General features: G+C 31.5%; 2 protein-coding genes across 2 annotated transcripts; both read right to left on the bottom strand.

The window, feature by feature from the left end:
• Positions 1-8,604: 8,604 nt before the first annotated feature.
• LOC134241299 (leukocyte cysteine proteinase inhibitor 1-like) lies at positions 8,605-9,700 on the bottom strand. Its single transcript, XM_062723366.1, has 3 exons — positions 9,560-9,700; positions 9,051-9,164; positions 8,605-8,730 (listed from the first exon to the last, which is right to left on the bottom strand). Exons 1-3 carry the CDS (start codon positions 9,698-9,700, stop codon positions 8,605-8,607), a joined length of 381 nt encoding a protein of 126 aa, XP_062579350.1.
• An 8,868-nt stretch (positions 9,701-18,568) lies between these two features.
• On the bottom strand, positions 18,569-19,245 carry LOC134241288 (cystatin-A-like). The gene is made up of 3 exons (XM_062723356.1): positions 19,120-19,245; positions 18,834-18,947; positions 18,569-18,691 (listed from the first exon to the last, which is right to left on the bottom strand). The coding sequence occupies exons 1-3, from the start codon at positions 19,243-19,245 to the stop codon at positions 18,569-18,571; spliced, it is 363 nt and encodes a 120-aa protein (XP_062579340.1).
• Between the last annotated feature and the right edge of the window lie 1,254 nt (positions 19,246-20,499).

The following is a 20,499-nucleotide window of genomic DNA, read 5'->3' on the forward strand; positions in this document are numbered from 1 at the left end:
AAATAATCGTGTACAACTGACGTCAATGATTCTACAGTTAAAAAAAAAACATTTAATTCTTCTTATTATATTTTATTAATACTATTAATATCTTATTAATAAGACACTCTCTCAACGTACACAGTAATTACTTTTATTTTCTGTTTCTTGTGTCTTTTCAGATTCTTTTTTATTTTTTCGCAAGGAAACGATGTCGATTATTTAGAAAACGTTGAAATCGTTTCTTCTTCATCTCATTTATATTATTTCACACACACGATGACTTATTGATTCATAATGTTAATCCTCCGAAAACATATATTTACCTAAAAATATATCTCCTTAATTTCGATTTTAGCGCAAAATTTTTATTTTCTTTATTTACATACAGAAACTGATTAAAATGAATCTAAATATTAAAAAAGAATTTTAAATATTTTATTTTTTAACATATATAAGTTTGTTAGAAAAATGAAGGACAATTGAAAAATAAAACTATCCCCTCGTCATCAGCATAGTCGTATACTTCAGCGAGGAGTACTGATCAACACTTCCCTTCCACACCAAATATGTAGTGTTGAAGGGACCATTTAAATACACATGTTCACATCCAAGAATCCACCATCATCCGGCCAGAAATGTGGCGCATCGAGATGGTCGGGCCTGTCCGCAGTGAAAAAGGTTGACCATTAAAACTATATCTTCCGCTAGTGACACAGCTATCTGAAATAATTTTCTGTGGTTTATTTGTATGAATATTTGCTGGCTGAAGGTATCAATGAAAACATCTTAACTAATGAAGGAATTTCTTTTAACAGGAAAAAAAAATATTTCTTACTGGTCAGGTTGCCAGAAAATTTCCCGCCCACATGTAAACGGTATTCGTCAGTTTCAGGTCCTACTGAAAACGATTCAAACCGCGCATGAAATGAGATTAGTGATGTATTTTTTAACTGGATGTACAGTTTGTTGGAACCATTCGCTGTCATCTGATGAATCACTTTATTTCCTGCAAAGATTTGAATATTCAAAAATAGAGCAATTGTATTTTTCAAGGCAACATTTTTATCGTTAAGATTAATAAAATGTTTTCTTCTTTTATATATGCAACATAATCATTTTTAAAATATTCATTGTAAACAAATAAACTGCCAAATAAAATGTATACAAATACTTGGTTTTTCGTTTTAGAATACATATAACCAAGAAAATATTCGCAATATGTGTAACGATGCTGTGGATATTCATTGAAGACTTATTTATAATCTATTAAAATATTATTGGAGTTGTTAAGAAATCTACTGGTTGAAAGACAACCAGTAAAGAACACAACTACAAAACAGGGGAAACAGCCCCCTGAAAACCCAGAGGTGGGATCAGGTGCCAAGGACTGGAGTAAGCAACCCCTGTCGACCGGTTAACTTCCACAGTAAGTCATTTGTATCGGCTAGGTAAACGAAGTAATTTGTATTTAAAATGTATAAAAACAATGGTCTAACAATCAATAGGAAAATATCTGACCAAAGGATGTTATTTTTTGCAAAGAAAGCATTGAAAAGAAAGCTATTACATGTATAACGATCTTGGAATTTGCCAAAAAAAACAAAAAAAAACTAACTTTACACACGATGGTCGAAAACCCTCTGACATTTTCTACTTTATCAATAGCCGTCTATGTTTAGTGTTTCTTTATTTCAAGTTCAAATGGATATAGCACATTCATATACTAATTAAAATTTCTAAGTCCCCATGCAAATTTTTGCTTTACACAGCTCTTATATTGAATTATTTTAACAGTATAATTTAATAAGTATACAGGATAAAAAAGTAGCAATACAATTTTTTCTCACTTAATTTATTTTATTGAAGCACATTATCACAATATGCAGAAATGTTAAGGCACCCTAGAATTAAAAATTCACAACGTTAGATACGGCAATGTCCTCCATTCAAACTAATTCACAGCAAGACAACCGTTCCTCAAAGAGTTTACACTATTTAAGAAAAATTCTTTTTATTGAATGTTTTTCAATGTGGAAACTAGGTCCTCCTCTAGTTCCTCTAGATTCTGCTGCTGGAAAAGCTGTCTCAAACTTCGGTTTATCTTCTTCCATGCATGTAAGTTAGGGTTGAGATTAGGATGACAAGGGGGTTTACCGAAAGTGCCTGCGCCTTGCTAACAAAATTTAGATAATGTCTTATTACATGTGTACCGCACTCCTCTTGTTTGACATTAAGGGGAGGGCACTTCCGGTTCCGGATCCATTGATTTTTCCGGATAAACTCCAGGATGATTTTGTTGTGTTTGTTGAAAATCTAGCGATTTCTAATGATTAAAAGGAATTCAGGTATGCTTTGTAGGTTTTTCGGGCGATAATTATAAAGGATTTAAGTAAAATAAAGTCATACAGTGAAAGGAAACTGAACTCTCGTCAACTACGACCAGCTTGGGCCATTTCAACTTCACTTTCACATTGTTGTGTGGACATACACTGCATTTTAATCAAACTTTCTTCTGTTTTTCTTTATCAATTAAAGATGGAGAACACATGGAAGTAAAAAAAATATGAAGAATACACCTGAAAAACATATGGAACTCGAACTTCATGCTTTTTAACAAAAACGGTCACGGTCGAGTAATTAAACATTCAATTACAATTTTTTTGGCCTTAACAGGCAAGTATTGCAAATTAAAGGCAAAATTTTAAACAACTAGTACATTGATGTTAAGGTTTTGGACTTTCTGAATAAATAAAAGTGGGGACTTAGAAATTTTGACAAGTATATATGAATAAAAATATTGTATATCGATAAAAAATGTTGCCGATATATCAAGATGTTAAATTGAACGGAAGTGACATGGAAAATGGATGTAGCGAATCATCAATGTACTCTTTGCAACAAAACCAAGATTGTAGGGAATATGGGTATATCTCTTTATGTAATATTTGATAACTGTGATAACTCAAATTTGTTGCAGACGAGAGAAAAACCACTCCGCGTTAAATAAGGTTTGTAAGTGAAGAAAAAAAAACGTTCTGAAATGCAAATTAAATAATAGGTTGCAAGAAATATTTGCAAATACAGAAACATTTTAAATCTTTCTTTGATGAACTATAAAGATAATGAACCATATTCATGCTCAAAAGAACAATGAAATAAAACAAATCAGGATCGGTGCAAACATGGAAATCTATAATATCACAATATAGTTGGGATTAGATGCTATTAAGCATCCCCTGTCGACCGGTCACACCCACCGTGTGCTCCTTATACGAAAAAATCCCTAGACTATTCTGTGTTTAAACAACAGTCAACATTCGACTTATTGATGGATTGTATGAACTGACAAGGTCATAATATGGACATCAGAATTTGCGAAATGTTGACATTAACCGAAACTGTTGATATCATTGTTTAGTCAACTTATTTGCCCGTAGTTTTATTCGGTTAAAGAAATTGTTTGTAGATGGAAGGCTGACATCATTTTATACTATAACATTAAAAAATAAAAAGAGACGTGTCAGACTCTGTGTATCTTTAATCTCAAGATAAAACTTTAAGGGATATATCGAATCAACTTTGGAATGAAAATAGATTTTGTTTATAGATAAAACGTCGTCGGTGTAAATCTAAATATTGAAGATCAATGCAAGAGACTTCTTTTCATGTAAAATGGTTTGGATGTATTCCGCTTCATATACTTACAAAAGTAAGTCTGCTAATAATTGACAATTGACACTCATGGGAATTCCGACAAATTGTTTAAATATAGATCTCCAAAACCTACACAGATATATGTATAGTTAGTCCAAAATTCATGCTCTTCTAAATATCAGCTTCGGAGTATTTGTGTGCATAATCAGAATGTTTTTAGCAAAAAAAAAATTGCAAATAACCAAGGAAAATGTTAATAAATCTACGATTTCCCTTTCTAGTGAAAGTAGGGGCTGTCAGTGATTAGCCTGGACTTACAATTATCGTGAGAAATGGTTGTTGTGCAGGCAAGACGAAATGTTTTCTTTAATGACTTACGTAATGCAGGAGATGTCGGTTTTGTTGTTTTCCTTGTCGACGTAAAAGGTATTGTTGTTTGATTGTAGAAAAATTCTTTAAAGAAAAAAAAAAAAAACAGGCAAAAGGACCTAAATGGTCACCCGAGTATTGTACAACATTGTAAAATATCCATAGAAGTATCAAACAAAATAACTAACAGATGATAAGCTTTGTTGCCCACGAATTTCAGAAATCGGGAAAATACCCCTGCTTATTGTAACATACAAGACTCGATATATCTCCTAAGGATCGTATTTGGTTTGACCAAGTCTTACAACGACGAAAAAATATAGATATAATGTACTTTCTTAGAGTGTTAATGCCACTTGCTAAAATCGACAAATAAGTACAGAAAAAATCTAATGCCTGTATATTTTATTCGAGATTATATGCCTCTTGGCTTAACACTAAAATCTAAATTGCTGCTTAATTGCTACTTGGTAACACTTGGTGTCAACAATTGCCACTTGGTTAAAACATGGCTTATAATATAATCAAGATATATAACAAATTCATTCCATCTCTTGCTAACTACTCTAAGATCCCCATGGCATTAACTTACAATCACAATCACATCACAGTATACACACACTATGACTTTAGGCATGCTTTACTTATTTAAACCACCCATTCATTTTTATTTGTTTCTATATATAACATTTTTTCTTGTATTCCCATTCAATCAAATAAACTGTTGATTGAGTTATTTACGAGGTTTTCTTGATAAATAACAATTTAGCAGAGGGGAGTAACTCTCTTTTGTTCTCTAATCACCTCTCGATACCTCGGACAAGAGAAAAAGCGCATTTACTCAATACATATTTAAACATTAACATTTATATCATCGCATTTATATTGTTTTCTTAATACTCAGGGACAAAAGAGAAGATTGTTGAAGCATTAATGCATTTTTCCTATGTTATCAATAAAGTCCCACCTTAACCCCTGACCCAGAAGCCATGAAATTCACCATTTTGGAAGAAGCACTGATGCTCATCATGACACATGCATTTAGTTTATTTGCTTAATATCAAGGAGCGTAATTGCAAAGCAATAATTCCTTTTCAGTATATATCATTAAAGTCCGTCCTCACGGTACCTCAATACCAGATGCCAAGAAATTCACAATTCTAGGAAAAGCGCAGGCTTGGATCTGCAATGATAGATATAACAAATCGCATGTATTTTTTGTTGTTGTTGTTTTTTTTAAATATAACAAATATTCATCATCTTTTGACTACAAGATATTAACTAAAAATAAAAAAAAAGAAACAGCAGAGTACCTAGGTATCGAACATCTAAAATATCATTCTCCAGCTTGTTCTTCTTCTACCTACAACTATAGTCCTGCTGGACACATCATTGCTGTTTTTACATACGATTGAAAGTTTTTATTGTACGATAAACATCAAGCAATCATTTAATCTTGGATCGTTGTTTCACGAAGATAACAATGTGCTTTTGGACAAGAACTGCAGGAACGACACACATTTTTTTTTACATCAGGGTGACTTGGGCAGCCCAAGGACTTCAGGCAATAGCTTTTGAGCATAACTATTTAAAAGGTTATTACTTTGTTGCCTATCGGGAAAACCTGTTTATCATATATGTTAAAGACAGATCAAAATGACCCATAAACAGTGCTGTAATGTTCGTGTTCCTTTAATGGTTATTTATGTCCATAAAATATGGAGATAACGAACAGTAATGAAGTTCAAAATCCATTAAAACAACACACATCAGGAGCAGAGCCAATACCGACCTTTAAAGAGAAGTGATCAGGTGCCAGGGAAGAGTAAGCATCCACTGTCGACCCGTCGTGTGCTTCTTATGATCCGGAAAATGGGAAAAATCCGAAGATAGTTCAGAGTGTACATAATGGCCTAACAATTTGTATGAAACGTCAGTCAGCATTCAACTGATGATAGATAAATATCCAACTAGGAAAGAGACTCGTCAAACTCTATTGTATGTGTTTTCCTAATCTCAAAGTTCAAATCAACACAAGTATGGAAATGAAAATTCAACTGAAGAACACAGCAAGAGAATTTCTTTTCATGTTGACGTTTTTGAATGAATTCTGTTTCATATGAATACAAAAATAAGTTTGCCAGATATGAAACAGTTCACTGAAACATTTTGAGTCGACATGTGATATTATTTTTTATTATTGCCTCCAACAACGTTAAGAAAGCTGGAAAAGCATCTTTTTCCTCAAGTCTATATCTCATTCTGTCTATCCAAAAGGCATTTTTAGTTTTAGACAAATTTTAGAGATATGCTAATTTAGTCATTTTATTTCATAACATACAAGATGTGTTTGTGAGACACTATGCGTCCGGCGGCAACAAAGTTCGAAAAAGAATTTTTAGCAAATAGGTCATAGTCAAGGTCACAAGATCATTGACCTTGGTGTCGTTTGAAAGAACCTGATTAGTGAAGTATGCAAACCAAATATGAAGCCTCTATCTGCGTAGATTCAAAAGTTGTGGCGAAAGTTCGAAAAAGCTTTTTTAAGCATATAGGTCACATTCAAGGTCACAAGGTCATTGACCTTGAGGTCATTTAAAGAACTTAAAAAGAGGAGTATGCATACCAAATATAAAATCTCTATCTCTTGTGGTTCAAAAGTTATGGCGAAAGTTCAAGAAAGCTATTTTTAGCAAATATGTCATAGTCAAGGTCAAAAGGTCACCAATCATGGTGTCTTTTGAAAGAACTTAATTAGTGGAGTAAGCATACCAAATATGAAGTCTCTATCTTTCATGGTTCAAAAGTTATGGCGAAGGTTAAAGTTGACAACAGACAGACAAACAGACAAACAGACAGGACAAAAACAATATATACCTCGGATCTATCGATCCGGGCGCATAATAATAGGAAGACAATGAATGTACTTGCATTGATTCTTATTTTGATACTTCCTCTGAAAGTACTTAATTCTAGGATGAAATAATTTCTTTAAATTAAAAAAAAACTTTCTTATTTTGCTAATTAATTTATATCTACATTTTTTTTCTTCAAAATGAACGGCATTGAATTAAATAACAAAACTCATCCTTCGTTTTATGTAAAATTCACTTTTTGCCAATTTTGTTTGTGTATTAAGTTCTGTGGATAGCTTTTTTATTTGGAAGGTGATGATTACACGTTAACAAGTTTTATAAATGTATCATAACAATTTTAACTGGTCTTTAATTCATTCAATATACATGAAGTAAAAATTACTGTAAGTATAATTATCACTGCATCTTTTCTTGTTTTACGTTTCGGTGCTAAAATAAGATGTTGAAATACTTAGTAATCGATTTTTCTCAAAATTATGCCCAAAAGTTTGTTTAGAATTAGATAGAAAACGATACAAAGTTGTTTATCTAAGAACCAAAAGAAAACACGATTTCTTTATATTCTAGAAATGGATGTCATTTTCATTCAAGATCGATTAATTGTATATTATTTAAATTCTGTGAAAACTCACACTTTGTCACTGTATCACCAAACCCTCAAATTTTATGTGAATTTAGGGGGAAAAAAATACGTTGGAAAATATTTAATTTCTTACCTGTCAGTTTTCATAATGCTTAGAAGATGGAAAATAATAGACTTCTTTTATTATTAATTATTCATTTAATCTATTGATATTACATAAACTTAGATCTAGGAACATGGTGCATAATCTTTGCATCATGTTGTGTTAATTAATTGACATTTTTGACAAGTCTAAAAACGTGATAGCCAATTATTTGTCTGCCTCGTGATGAAAAAAAGCAAACAATTGTTATCAGATAAGAATGTAGTATGGAAACTAAAGATTGAAAATTCCAAGATGAAGCATAATGCTAACAATAAAAGATGTTATCCTTTAATATTTACATCTACCGATGTTTTTCCTTATTTGACAATACTCATTAAATTGACACACAATTTTGAATAACATGCAGTTGGTCACATGATCAGACTTCCTTTTGTAAGGAGAGCCATTTGTAAGTTCCGATTGTGCTGTAACATGTCGTCCTAGGTATGTAACCTCGATTTTCCATATCGCAATCTACATATTACCTATTTTTTCCTTGTTAAAAGAATATGAGTAAAATAAAATAAAATAGTTTAATTGGGATATGACGTGTAGTCGATACGGGATCAAATCTTCTATAATGCCTTTCGGGCGATATAGAAATTGATCACGTGACTTACCTCATGTCATAACCCAATGAAACACGAGGAATGCTTTCTAATTTCTTAAATATTCTATGTAACAATTTTGATGATGTTAATGAACTGTTGATTTCGTATAATCATATGAACAAAGAATATTTTTAAAAATTCACAATATTTGCATGGTATAATTAACCAACCCTTGGCAATATTCGAAGTTTGTCTCTACATCTTGAAAAGTCATAATTTCCTCTTTTTTTTTTTTTTCTCTCTAATATTTTTTTAAAAATTTTCTACGAACTTCAACTAAATGTGGGGCTATTGTAACTTGCCTTCAGATAAAACACAGTCTCTCATATTTTTACAATAATTTATTTCAACTAAATACTTTCTATTATAAACCTTTTTCAATCTCTAGAAGAATTCAATGGGGTCGTATTGGTTGACAAATTTGACCCCATCCACTCTGCTCTTGTTTTTCAGGTTTGCATAGATTCTCACGTGTATGTACTGGGGACGACCTCTTCCTCCAAGTTTTACCTGATTAAAAGAGAGTTTTAATATTATGATGAATGGCTGGGAAATATATAATAAATCAATTTTTTAGAAAATATTTATTGTTCATAAAAATATTAAAGCAGATTAAGAAGAATGATTGTCAATCTTAATGGAAATACTCGACGTGCACTTCGGTATTGCTAGAAACGAGCAATTTTTAAATTTCTACCATTTGTCAGTAGAATTTGAATTAGGAGTAATTGTGTTTAATTTTATTGTGACAACAATGACTTGCAAGGGTTCGGAAGTATCGTTATTTTCTGATTTTTTCCAAAGATTTTTGTTCTGTTTACAATTAGTACCTTAATGAAGTAGTTAGTCCCTGCAACCAGCTGTTCTCTAAATACCACAGCTGTCATTTGTCCAATTGGTTGCAGTATATCCTCAGGGAGCTTTCGAATAATAGCGTTACGATTCTGAAAAGAATCCATTCTCAGACGTATTTTTCATATTTTCTAAAATTTTAGCAGATAGTCAAATAAATTCACACAATTTTTTTTCTTTTACATGCAGTAATCTATCTAAAATTTGACTGTATTTTAGATAAGTTTTAGAATTGCTTATCAGCTTTGTGGTAAATAAGTTTCAGCTTGAAATAAGGATTATATCGGATCTCCAAGTTTATGTCATCACAGTCTGTAAGTTGTATTCAAAGGAAGAAAATCAAAGAAAATTCTGGTAAACTTTTAAAAGACAATATATAAGTCCAAAAATTTCATAACTTCACCAAATTTAATGAAAAATAATGAAACTAATAATTTATTTGTAAATTATTCGAAAAGTAACAACTTCTGTGTTGATTTTAACTTACCGCTTGTACCAAGGCCTGCACCCCTGGTGTTGCAAATTGCTGTTCTCCAAGACCCCCTGTTCTAAAACCGCTTGTGACATAAATAGTCTGAGAGAAGATAGCCAAAACGAGGCTCAAAGACAATATATGCAGTCGGTTCATCGTGTATGATTTGTTAACGGCAATGAGATTGATATAACAACCTATCCCTATTTATAACATTTATCTGGTTTAATCGTCTGATAAAAACCAGCCCCCTTCTCCTTTCACTCGCCTGACGAGAGAAAGGAGAAGGGGCTGGTTTTAAATCAGACAGCTGGTTTAATTATCTGGTTTCAAAATGTTGCATATTGAGGATAAATGCACATTTAGTCCACATGAATTAGCTAACTTTTGTAAAAAAATATTCTTTGATCCTTATTTCATGTACGTACATGTCTGTCAAGAACTCCCTAAGACTGATTATTAAAACCTTATTTTTCTGACCTGTTTTAAAAAACTTTTTAAGTTATAAAAAACAAAGCAAAAATACTTATGATAGAAATCGCAAAAAAAGAAAAAAATGTGATTTATAGCATGAAGATAAATTTAAGATCTTCCATGATTTGTGACCGGATATGATTTTTATCTAAGAAATTAAAAAAAAAAACACAAGCAAAACCCGTTGTGATGTCACAACCGTGGCATGTAAAAAATCCGAAGAGAGACATCCGAGGGATAAAGATGTACACATGTACGTATCTGAGATAAATCCATATTAGTTTATAAAAATAAGAAAGACACCATCCAAAGATAGGCACGTATAATGGGTATTGGTATTCGATCATGCATCTACTCAATTTTTTGGTAGAATTCTTCTTTTTTACTTTTTAAAAGAAAGTTTTCACATGGATGAAACAATTTCCTGTATACCTTTTGTATGGAAATTCAATATTTAAAATTTAGAAATAAAATGTTAGTTTCAAGCACAGAAAAAAGGTTATCTAAATTCAGAGAAAAAAATAACAGTTTTCTCTGTACTGACACAGGGTTGTGAAGGTAAATAAATTCAGCAAACACTGTATAAGTTACAATGTATAACCTGGGGTTTAAACAGTGTTCGTTTTATTTAAAATAAGATATCAAAATAAGATTTCAATGCCTCTCATTGTAATTTTATTTGTAGATTAAAATAAAAAGTATAGTAGTAGTTATAATTAAAGCTTGCTTATAAATAATGCCCAATTTTAATTTTTCTTTATCTTTCAAGCACATTTACATCTCTTTTAAGCAACAGTGCCAATAAAAACTTATTCAAAATATTATAATTATGGTTTTTTAATTCCATTTTTATGCAACTTACTATGCACAGAACTCAGTTGTATGCTTTCTGATTTACGGTATTGTTATACATAGAAATTAACATAAATCTTCTCCTAAGGTAATCTCATTTGAAACATTAGATAAAGCAAAACAACCTTAGGCTATCACAAAAGTTCAGATCACAAATTAATAATCTTCAATATAATTTGACAGAGAAATTAAGAGCACCTGTTACAAATTACAGGTACATTCGGGCATTATTAATTATATTGGTCAGTATATCACTTAGACCAATCATGGTGTCCGTCAAGGTTTGCCTCTTTGTGTCCCTTTCTTTAGCAGGTTTTGCAGACTCTGCAGTCTATGGTGGCTATGGTCCCGAGGTTCCAGCTAACCCAAATATACAGGCATTGGTTAACAAGGTAAATTGTTTGCCTTTAAACCATGTTCTGACCTTGGATAAATGTTTAAATGTAACATTTTAGTAGAATATTTTGCGTAACATTCTCGTATTTTATACTAGTATTCAAATTCTCATACTATTCAATTGTATGACATATTAACAAATATGAATCAAAATTTTAAACTAAATAAACTTTTTTTTCTTCAAAAAATATTATTGAATCATTCAATATATTATGCATATGTATTATTGTATATTAACTGTTTAATACACTTCAGCACTATGGAGACATTTACAGACTTTTACCCCTCGTATACTACCAGAGTGGACCAGTTACACCCTCTTTAAAAGCGTACAGTTATCGAATGCAAATAGTGGCCGGAACCAACTACCTTATAAAGGTCTTGAAAAAGTTAATTTCTAATAGATTACTCAATCAATTTTGGCAAAAGTAACGCAGCATAAATTTGTTCGGTTTAACCAATAATATTTAGTGTTTGTTAATAATCTTCTATTGGTAACACAAGGGATAAACATGAGTTTCCTCTCCACGAGCCTCTCTGTTCTATTGTATACAGATTAGTCTGTTCCTTTTGTTTTTTTCAGTACCTTTTCTTCCCAGATACTTGCATATAATTTGTTTCCTTCCTAATTATTTTTTTAATGAAATGAGGGCTTATATAGGAAGAGATTCGATTTTGAGTGTGCAATACTGTTTTTGGAAAAATAGTATTTCCTTTTAAATTTAAAATGTCTTATAAAGCAATGTGCTAGAAAGCATCTTTGTAAGTTTAACACATATATTTTTTGTAGATAAATACGGGTTATAACCGATTCATATATGTTACAATCTACAAGGACCTCTCCAACAATTCCAGAGTTACCAACATCAGTTTCTGAAAGATAAGCGGACAGTAAGGAAAAACAGAAAAAAATGAATTATTGAAAAAATAATTAGAAAAAAGCGCAATTAAATTTTTAGTGATGAAATCCTTTGTTTTTGTTTTGTATACTGTATACACGGAAATTTTCGCCCCTTTCGCTCTCTCCTTGATTGGGCGAATTTAAAACGGGGCGAATTTAAATTACACCTCATAATTTCTTAAACAGAATTATGACTAGGCGAATTTAAAATGGGGCACAATTGTTCACAAGTTCAAAAGGGCGAAAATAACATGGGGCGAAAATAACCCTCTAACTTTAAATACCTCAATTAAAGGACTTCATTTCTTATTTTAGATTTTATTATATCTATCACATGATTGCAGTGGGAGGACACTCGCTTTACGTGAATCGGAGTTCCGGATTTATTTCTCGTTTGCCGCACCGCCATGCGTCAACATAGGCAGTGGCTGGCCTTTTGCTACGCGCTCGGCAATGTAAGCGAAAGTCACGAATCTTATATATAAAACCTCAAAACCGAGGTCCTGATCAATGGTAGGCGTTAGCACGATAACGCACCCAATTGCATCATCTCAGATCTTTCTGAGGTCAGAGGTCGGAAAAACATCCTCGAATGTATTTACATCACCGAGTGTTAAAAATTTATACATTTCATGTTTATTCAACTATAGGATAGACGGAGTTGAAAGTCCCTTCTTTAGTATATTTTAGGTAATATCATTATATTGAATAAAGTTAAACTCCATATTCCACAGATGAAAGGTCTCCGTGCATTTATATTTCAATAATCGTGAAAAGGGGTTGTCATGGCGTCTTCCTAATAAATTCGAGGTCGTTTTTTCCGCAAGTCGGAAAGGCCCGAGAAGTTGCGATTGTAACGCAGCCTCAGTGAAAAATGGCTATGAGTGCTAAGAACAAGTCTAAATTTAAAGCCTTTCGCCGCCATACGGCGACGTGTGTATATGAGTGAAAAATTCTCGTATGGAACGATAACAATCAAATAGTAGTATTATTTTTTTTCATATTCAAGACCATACTCTGAGTACAATCATTAAAAAAAGCAGAGATAGGCTACCTATGAATAATTTGATGTTAGCAGGATTTCAACAACTCCATTTAAGGATATCCGATCCTCAGCCAGGAAGGATATCTCCATAAATTAATGTTAAATTTGAAATACATCAAAATGAAACTTGAAAAGGAAATTTTTTCATGCAACAATTTTCATTTTATTCATCTTTATAAGATTCAAGGGTTTTAGGAGTCTTAGAAAAGGTCTTATAAAAGTTGACATTTGTACCCTATAAGAGGAAAAAAATTCGTACAGTTTTAGAGAAATAAGATTTTCTTGAATCCAACCTTAGATATCAATGCTTATTAGCGTGATATGAAATGAGAAATGATCTGTGGTGTCTTGCAATGATAGCAAAAACCTTCTACACTATGTATTATAGAAAACATGGCGGAAAAAGAAGACAAAAATACCAAATAAGAATAAAAATCATGACAATTTCTCTGAATGCCTGAATACCTATCGTTTTTGAACCTAAAATATATTTTAGGTTCTAATTTGCAATTAGAAAATGCATTGCTGATATTCCAATTCACTTTTTCTGCAAAAATATTTTAAAAATATAATATAAATATAGAAAAAAAATTATTATAAGTTTTGACAATTTTCTCTTTATAATATGATTAACTTTAATTTTTTACTTTAAAGAAATACTGTGGATAAATTTACATACCTTTGTGGATTCAGAGATACTTTTTTGATTACTTAACCGCTAATTTTATAAACCTGAGGATCGGACTACCTTAACTATATGGTTACTAGAACGACCCTGTTAGAAAATATATCCTATCATTGGGTTTTAAATTGGCTACGCTGTTTCATACCATAGGGCTCACAGCTGATGAAATCAGTCAACAGGGAATGCTCAGTTCTCCTAAGTACATGATCTGACCTCTGGGGTCAATGTTTATGTCCCGCTGACAGATTTGTGTATTTGTGGTAGATTATTTTTAGACTGATCGCTGTTCGTTATCTTCACCTTTTTCATTCATTTAAATTCTTTTAAAAGATGAAGTGATTGATAAAAATTATAAGCTATTAGTTGCTTGTTTGTTTAACGCTAAAATAAGAAAATCCTGAGCAGTCTACCGAGGATAATAACTCCTCCTATGGTTTACTGATCCTACCTCTCTCTCGAATTGCCTGGGATCTGTATTTAAAGCTCTGCTTTACAAATTTGTTCTGTTTGTAGAAATGTCTTCCCCTTTTTAATTTTATTTTATTTCATTTTTTTTTAATTTTATTCTAATTTTCACATTTATATCAAACAAGTATATACAAAAGTATGTTCACAAATATATCTTCCTTCAAGTATCTATTATAGATAGCGTATACAAGTATTAAATTTACAAAAGGACATCCACATTTACAAGTTCACATTTGATTAAACACATGTGAAAGTTGTTTGAATATAGGATAGAAAAAGGAGGAGAAGAAGAAAGAGAGAGAGGGAGAGAGAAAAGAACATTAAAAAGAGAAAATCAAAAACAAAAAATATATAAGGGGCATAGTGTTGTTGTTTTTTTTTTCTTTACATTAAGGGGGGTGTAAAGATTAAGATTCGTTTCTTGATAAAATGTATAATTATGTAGACTTGTACAAATGAATCATATCATATCACAGATGCTCTGCCAGTTATTCTCATACTCTGTATATTTACATTGTTTCAAAAGTAAAAATTTCTCAATCAAGAATCTTTCCACAATAATTGTTTTTAAAGTCATTATACTAAGAACAGAAGGATTTTTATATTTAGTCGAAAAAAAATAATTCTTAGTTATCAGTGTCATCAAATTTTGCGCTTTATGGACATTCTTATTCTTATGTTTGCCAAATAATATTGTTGTTCTGTCAAAAATTACCGATATATTAAACTTACACAAAAACCATTCTTCAATATACTCCAAAGCTCTTTTACTAAATTACATTCAACAAAAAGATGTTCAATTGACTCAATGTCAGTCTTACAGAAACTGCATGCTGGTGATTCTTTTATCTTAAGTTTAAAAAGATATAAATTTGTTGGAACTATTCTATGTAAAATTTGAAATTGTAGCCACTGCAGTTTAGATTCTTGGGTAATTTTAAATGGGAGTTCAAAAATTTTACTCCATTCTTGCATGGTGAATAGATATCCCTTTTCATTCCATTTTGAAATGGAAGTACTTGTTTGTTTCTTTCTATTAATAAGAATGTCATATATGTCTTTACAGCCTTTCATATTAATGTAAAGCATCTTCACAGAACTAGGTAAATTTGGACCATAAGAAAGAAATATATTCATTTGGTTTTTGCTAACAAATCTGTCACACACAGCCTGTTTCAAACCAGAAAATTCAACAAAATTTGTTTTTACACCAAGGTCTTTAAAAGCGTCTAAACTTAAGAAATTATTATCCGAGTTGAACAAGTCACATATGAAAACAAAACCAGCATTAAAGTAGCCTTTAAGAAAGACAGAAGACCCACCCATGATTATTTTTGGATTACACCATATGTGTTCTTGGAATATATTTTTATTTTTCTCTTGCTCTGCATAGGATATTTTGAGCCAGCTTTTAAGGATATCTACCCAAAAAGTGTTTGTTATTTTCTTACATAATTTAGCAGTAAAGTCTGTACCCATTAACCAAAGATTTTTAATATCTGTGTTTATTTGTGATTGAAATAATTTTACCCACTTAGAATCAGAGTGAATTAATCTTCTTATCCAACTTGATTTTAATGCTGTTATAAACTCTGAATAATCAACCATTCTAAGGCCACCATCCCTGTAGTCTTGAATTATAGCATTTCTTTTTATTTTATGGACTTTACTTCCCCAAAGAAAAAAAATAAATTTCATCCTCAAATGTTTTTATAAGTTCTAATGGTGGATTAGATAAAGTAAGAATCAAGTGATTTAATTTAGGGATAATCAATGTCTTAATTACAGTTAACCTACCAATGGGGGTTTTTCTTAGTTTCCACTGATTCAATACTTTTTTAATTTCACTTAACTTTGATGTATAATTAAGATTAATCATGTCTTTTAAATTTACAGAAAACTTAATCCCTAAAAGATCAAAAGTTGTGCTATTCCAGTCTAACTTCCACCTAGAATGATGATATACATTTTTTGAAATTTTTTTTACTACCTATCCATATCATTTTCGTTTTTTGAATATTTATTTTGAGCCCTGATAAGTTTGTAAAGTAGTCTAATTCTCTGAGAATTCCATCCATAGATTCAGGCGATCCATCAGAAATAAGTGATGTGTCGTCTGCTTACTGAGAAATCTTATACTCTTCTCCATCTATTGTTATACCTTTTATATCTTCATTTTTGCGAATTAAAATGCCCAAAATTTCAGCACACAGTAGGAAGAGGTATGGAGATATAGGATCCCCCTGTCTACATCCCCTTTCTGGATATATATAATTAGAAATAAACCCATTCTGTATGTCACAGGACTTAATATTGCTGTAAAAAGTCTTTATCCAACTTTTAATTGATGTTCCAAAATTGAAAAAATCAAGTGTTTCATAAATAAAATTCCACGAGATAGTATCAAAAGTCTTTTCAAAGTCTATAAGCATTAAAAGTCCTGGTATTTGATTGCATTCTGTATAATCCATGATGTCATAAATCAATCTAATATTTTCTCCAATATATCTTCCTTTTAAAAATCCAGTTTGATCTGTATGTATTAATTTATTCAAAACTTTTTTTATTCGTTCAGCTATACACCCATATGCTAATTTATTAATAACATTTATAAAGGCTAAAAGGCTAATTTTATTTTTAATTTATTAATGAGCGAGTGCAATTAATGACTTTGAAAAGTGTAACAAAATCTTTCAGAGAGACTTCAATCTAGTTAAAACCTTACTTTTTATATAAAGTTGCAATTCTAATTGAATTCAGCAATTCTTTTAGTTTGACACTTCTCTTCCAACTTCTTCCATATGAAAAAGGACTTTAAGACGTTAAGGATTACTGTACAACAACACATTGATAAGGAATTTTATGAAAAGTTGAAATCACTTTTTTGACAAGCAATAGCATAAACATTTTTAGTGAATGTTTTAGTAAATGTTTTAGCAAAACGTTTTTTTAACTCATGTCTGAAATATTAACACCAGTGAAGGAGAAAGTTCAGTAGTACCGTACACCAATATATTTGAGAAGTTTGTGTAAATCAGAAGTGGATACTTAAAATGTTAAACAGCATATGTTTTTCAGTAAATATGGAACTTGTAAATTTTTATACCATGTCATTGTTCATTTGCCAAATGATCTTGTTAAGAATTATAATTATATACATAATTTCCAAGGGTATCAGTTGCACTCCTTTTTAGCAAATCTATATTCGTACATTCATATGAAAGGGCAAAATCTATTTCTGAAGCCTTCATGTCAACATTTACAGATATCGGAGATGTTTTATCAAGACTAAAAAATCACAAGTTGTAACCAGACAGCACAACTTTCTGATAAAATTGATGATGTTTATTCCCTTATTTAAGTAGCAATATACTTTTTACATGCTTATGGAGTTTATATCTCATAGATGTTTGATACGCAAGAACAAGATCTATCTAAGAACATTTCGTAAGAGGAAGCCATCTCATGAAAATTAAGTTGATTATACAAGAATATTAAAAGCCTTGTTTTGAGACGCAAATTCTATGGCTAATACAATGACTTTGTCAGTAAATAAAATTTATCATTGACTGGAATGTTGACGAACGAACATTTTGAGGAGCACATGGCAGGTGTGAACGATCGGTAGAGAAGGCTTTCTCTTACATGGCACCTGATCCCACCTCTGATATTCTTGAGGTCTGTTTTTTTCTCTGTCCATACATAATTTGTTTTAATGAACTTCTGAGCTTGATTATTGTTTGTTATTTCCATATTTCATGTAGAGCATTATCTTGCGTATTGAATCCTGGAAGACAGAGGGCAAGTGTTAAAAAGGTATTGAATATTGGTAGTTGCAATACTATAGATTGTGGTAAGATTTCAAATTTTCAAAATGTTCCTAGAAGTTTTTAAGCATCCTTGACTGATGAACAACATTTCTAGATTATGCCGTTGGACATTACTCCTGTAGATTCTCCTTTACTCATATTTTTTGAGGAGTTATAAGTTAAAAATGATTTGATGGAACCCGCTGTTTTTTTTGTTCGTAAAGAGTTAAAGAGCTTTTGAATCCATGATGGACTACCTAATACTATTATTAATACCTGTTTCCATGCAAAGTCCTGAAATTAAATTCTACTGAAAATGAAAAGATAATAAAACGAAATATTTTGAATTTTGATATATTTATTGCATTAAAAATCTACATGGTGTTCCTGGTCTTTAGAAGTATTCGATTGGGTCATACTGGGCCACCACTCTGACATCTTCTACCCTACTACGGTTGTTCAGACTGGTGTAAATCTTCACATGTAAGTAACGAGCTTGAACACCTTGCATTTTTACCTGAAAAAGATTACAATTTTTTACACAAGCTAAAATTTATTTTAAAAACCTTATTGAAATACTTTATCTCATTAAGCTTGATTAATTGTTTAGTTTTCTGATGTATTTTGATAAATTAACTTTCTCAATGTGTTTTATGTACCTTGATAAAGTAATTTGTTCCTTTCACAACCTGTTTTCTGAACACCTGAGCCTTCAATGGTCCGAATGGTCCGTTCATGTATGAGGGTAATTTACGGATAATAGCATCCCTATTCTGTAAGAGGGTTTGACAGTTTATGTTACTGATATTGAAGACTTTAAAATAATTACTTTCTCAGTTAAATATATTATATACTTGTGATGTAATTTGTGAATATAACAAAAAAGATGAAAATATGTTTTAATGAAGGGGAAAAAGTTTACCTCAATGCACCCATTTAGCATACCTTTTGAACGAGAGCTTGTTCACCGGGTCCTGCGAATTCCTGTGGACCAAGGCCGCCAGGAATACAATATGTCTCGGTGATGATCGCCAAGAGGAGGCCAAGGGCGAATACTGAAAGTCCTTTCATAATGAATCGGATTCTTTGTAGTGATTAGTTCTCGTACACAGCACGACTTTTATAGCATACAACCCTTCACCCAAATGTTGCCAATACACACCCCTGTCATCATAACTTTTACACAGCTTGTTGTTATTGTGAATTATTGCATAGTTGTACGTCATATTGGTCAAGTTATTGAATATTATAATTATAATTAATCATTATTTGATTTACATATTCCTGCATAGACTGGTCATTAATTGCTGAACTTTGTTTTGCAAATCTTTTAAAAGAGATTTCCAGCAGATTTCAATTCATAAAACGTTGTAAAACGTTTCATCTATGGATATTTTATTCACTTTGAAGATGAAAACTTAAAAAAAAAAATGACATTGATTGAAGGTCGAAACTGAGTACAGAGTAAAGTGCCTATTTACATAGAACTTATATTGTATTATAGCGAAAATAAGACTATGATTATAAAACTACGTAGTGTCACGGTAGCCTAGTGGTAGCGCGTTCGCTTTGTGATCGGGAGGCCCGGGTTCGATTTTTCGCGGCGTAAACATATAGTGACTGTTCCTTCGCTAAATGCTCAGCATTAAATGCAAAACTCAAGGGTCTTTCGGATATGACATTAAAAACGTAGGTCCCGTGTCGCGGTAGGCGTTGGCACCTTAAGGACCCTCACTGCTCAATGGCTTTGAGTGCCAAGTATAGGTCTAAATTTGAAGCCCTTCACCGGCATACGGTGACATCGCAATATGAGAGAAACATTTTCGATAGGGATGTTAAATACACAATCAATCAATAAAACTAGTGAATTAACACACTACTACATACGTTATACGAATTAATTCAAAATACTTATGCATAATTTGTCAGGGATAGGATCAATTACCTTTAAAGGTAATTTATTAAATGACAATTACTTGGACTTTTTTTTAATTAAGTAACAATAAAACTACTGGCTTTATAAAACCTGCAATTAATTAAACTATTATATACTGAACATCATTTAATAACATCAGCCTCTGCACAAACATTATAGAAATAATAAATACATTTATTTTACTTTATAATTTTACATAGTGTTTCTCTGTGATGTTTGAACTTTTTTAAAACAAAATATTTAAGAATTATCCCTAATCAGTTTAAGCAGTTTGTTCCACACGAAACCCACACGTACGTAATTAAATTCCATTGCTGAATAAAATGATTAAAAGTGCATGTGCATTTCGAGTAAATGGGTAACAATGGAAACCCCTCAAATTATATTCA

The sequence above is a fragment of the Saccostrea cucullata genome, unplaced genomic scaffold (genome assembly GCF_032062105.1).
Source record: "Saccostrea cucullata isolate Sc308-1 unplaced genomic scaffold, CSIRO_AGI_Scuc_v1 ctg222, whole genome shotgun sequence".
Taxonomy (NCBI): domain Eukaryota; kingdom Metazoa; phylum Mollusca; class Bivalvia; order Ostreida; family Ostreidae; genus Saccostrea; species Saccostrea cuccullata.

Coding starts and splice junctions, on each gene's coding strand:
- LOC134241299 (XM_062723366.1), bottom strand. CDS start 9,700: ATGAACCGACTGCATATATTGTCTTTGAGCCTCGTTTTGGCTATCTTC. Junction 9,165..9,559: donor TGCAGGCCTTGGTACAAGCG/GTAAGTTAAAAT, acceptor GATTCTTTTCAG/AATCGTAACGCTATTATTCG. Junction 8,731..9,050: donor GGACTAACTACTTCATTAAG/GTACTAATTGTA, acceptor TCTTTTAATCAG/GTAAAACTTGGAGGAAGAGG.
- LOC134241288 (XM_062723356.1), bottom strand. CDS start 19,245: ATGAAAGGACTTTCAGTATTCGCCCTTGGCCTCCTCTTGGCGATCATC. Junction 18,948..19,119: donor AACAAGCTCTCGTTCAAAAG/GTATGCTAAATG, acceptor ACCCTCTTACAG/AATAGGGATGCTATTATCCG. Junction 18,692..18,833: donor GAACAAATTACTTTATCAAG/GTACATAAAACA, acceptor AATCTTTTTCAG/GTAAAAATGCAAGGTGTTCA.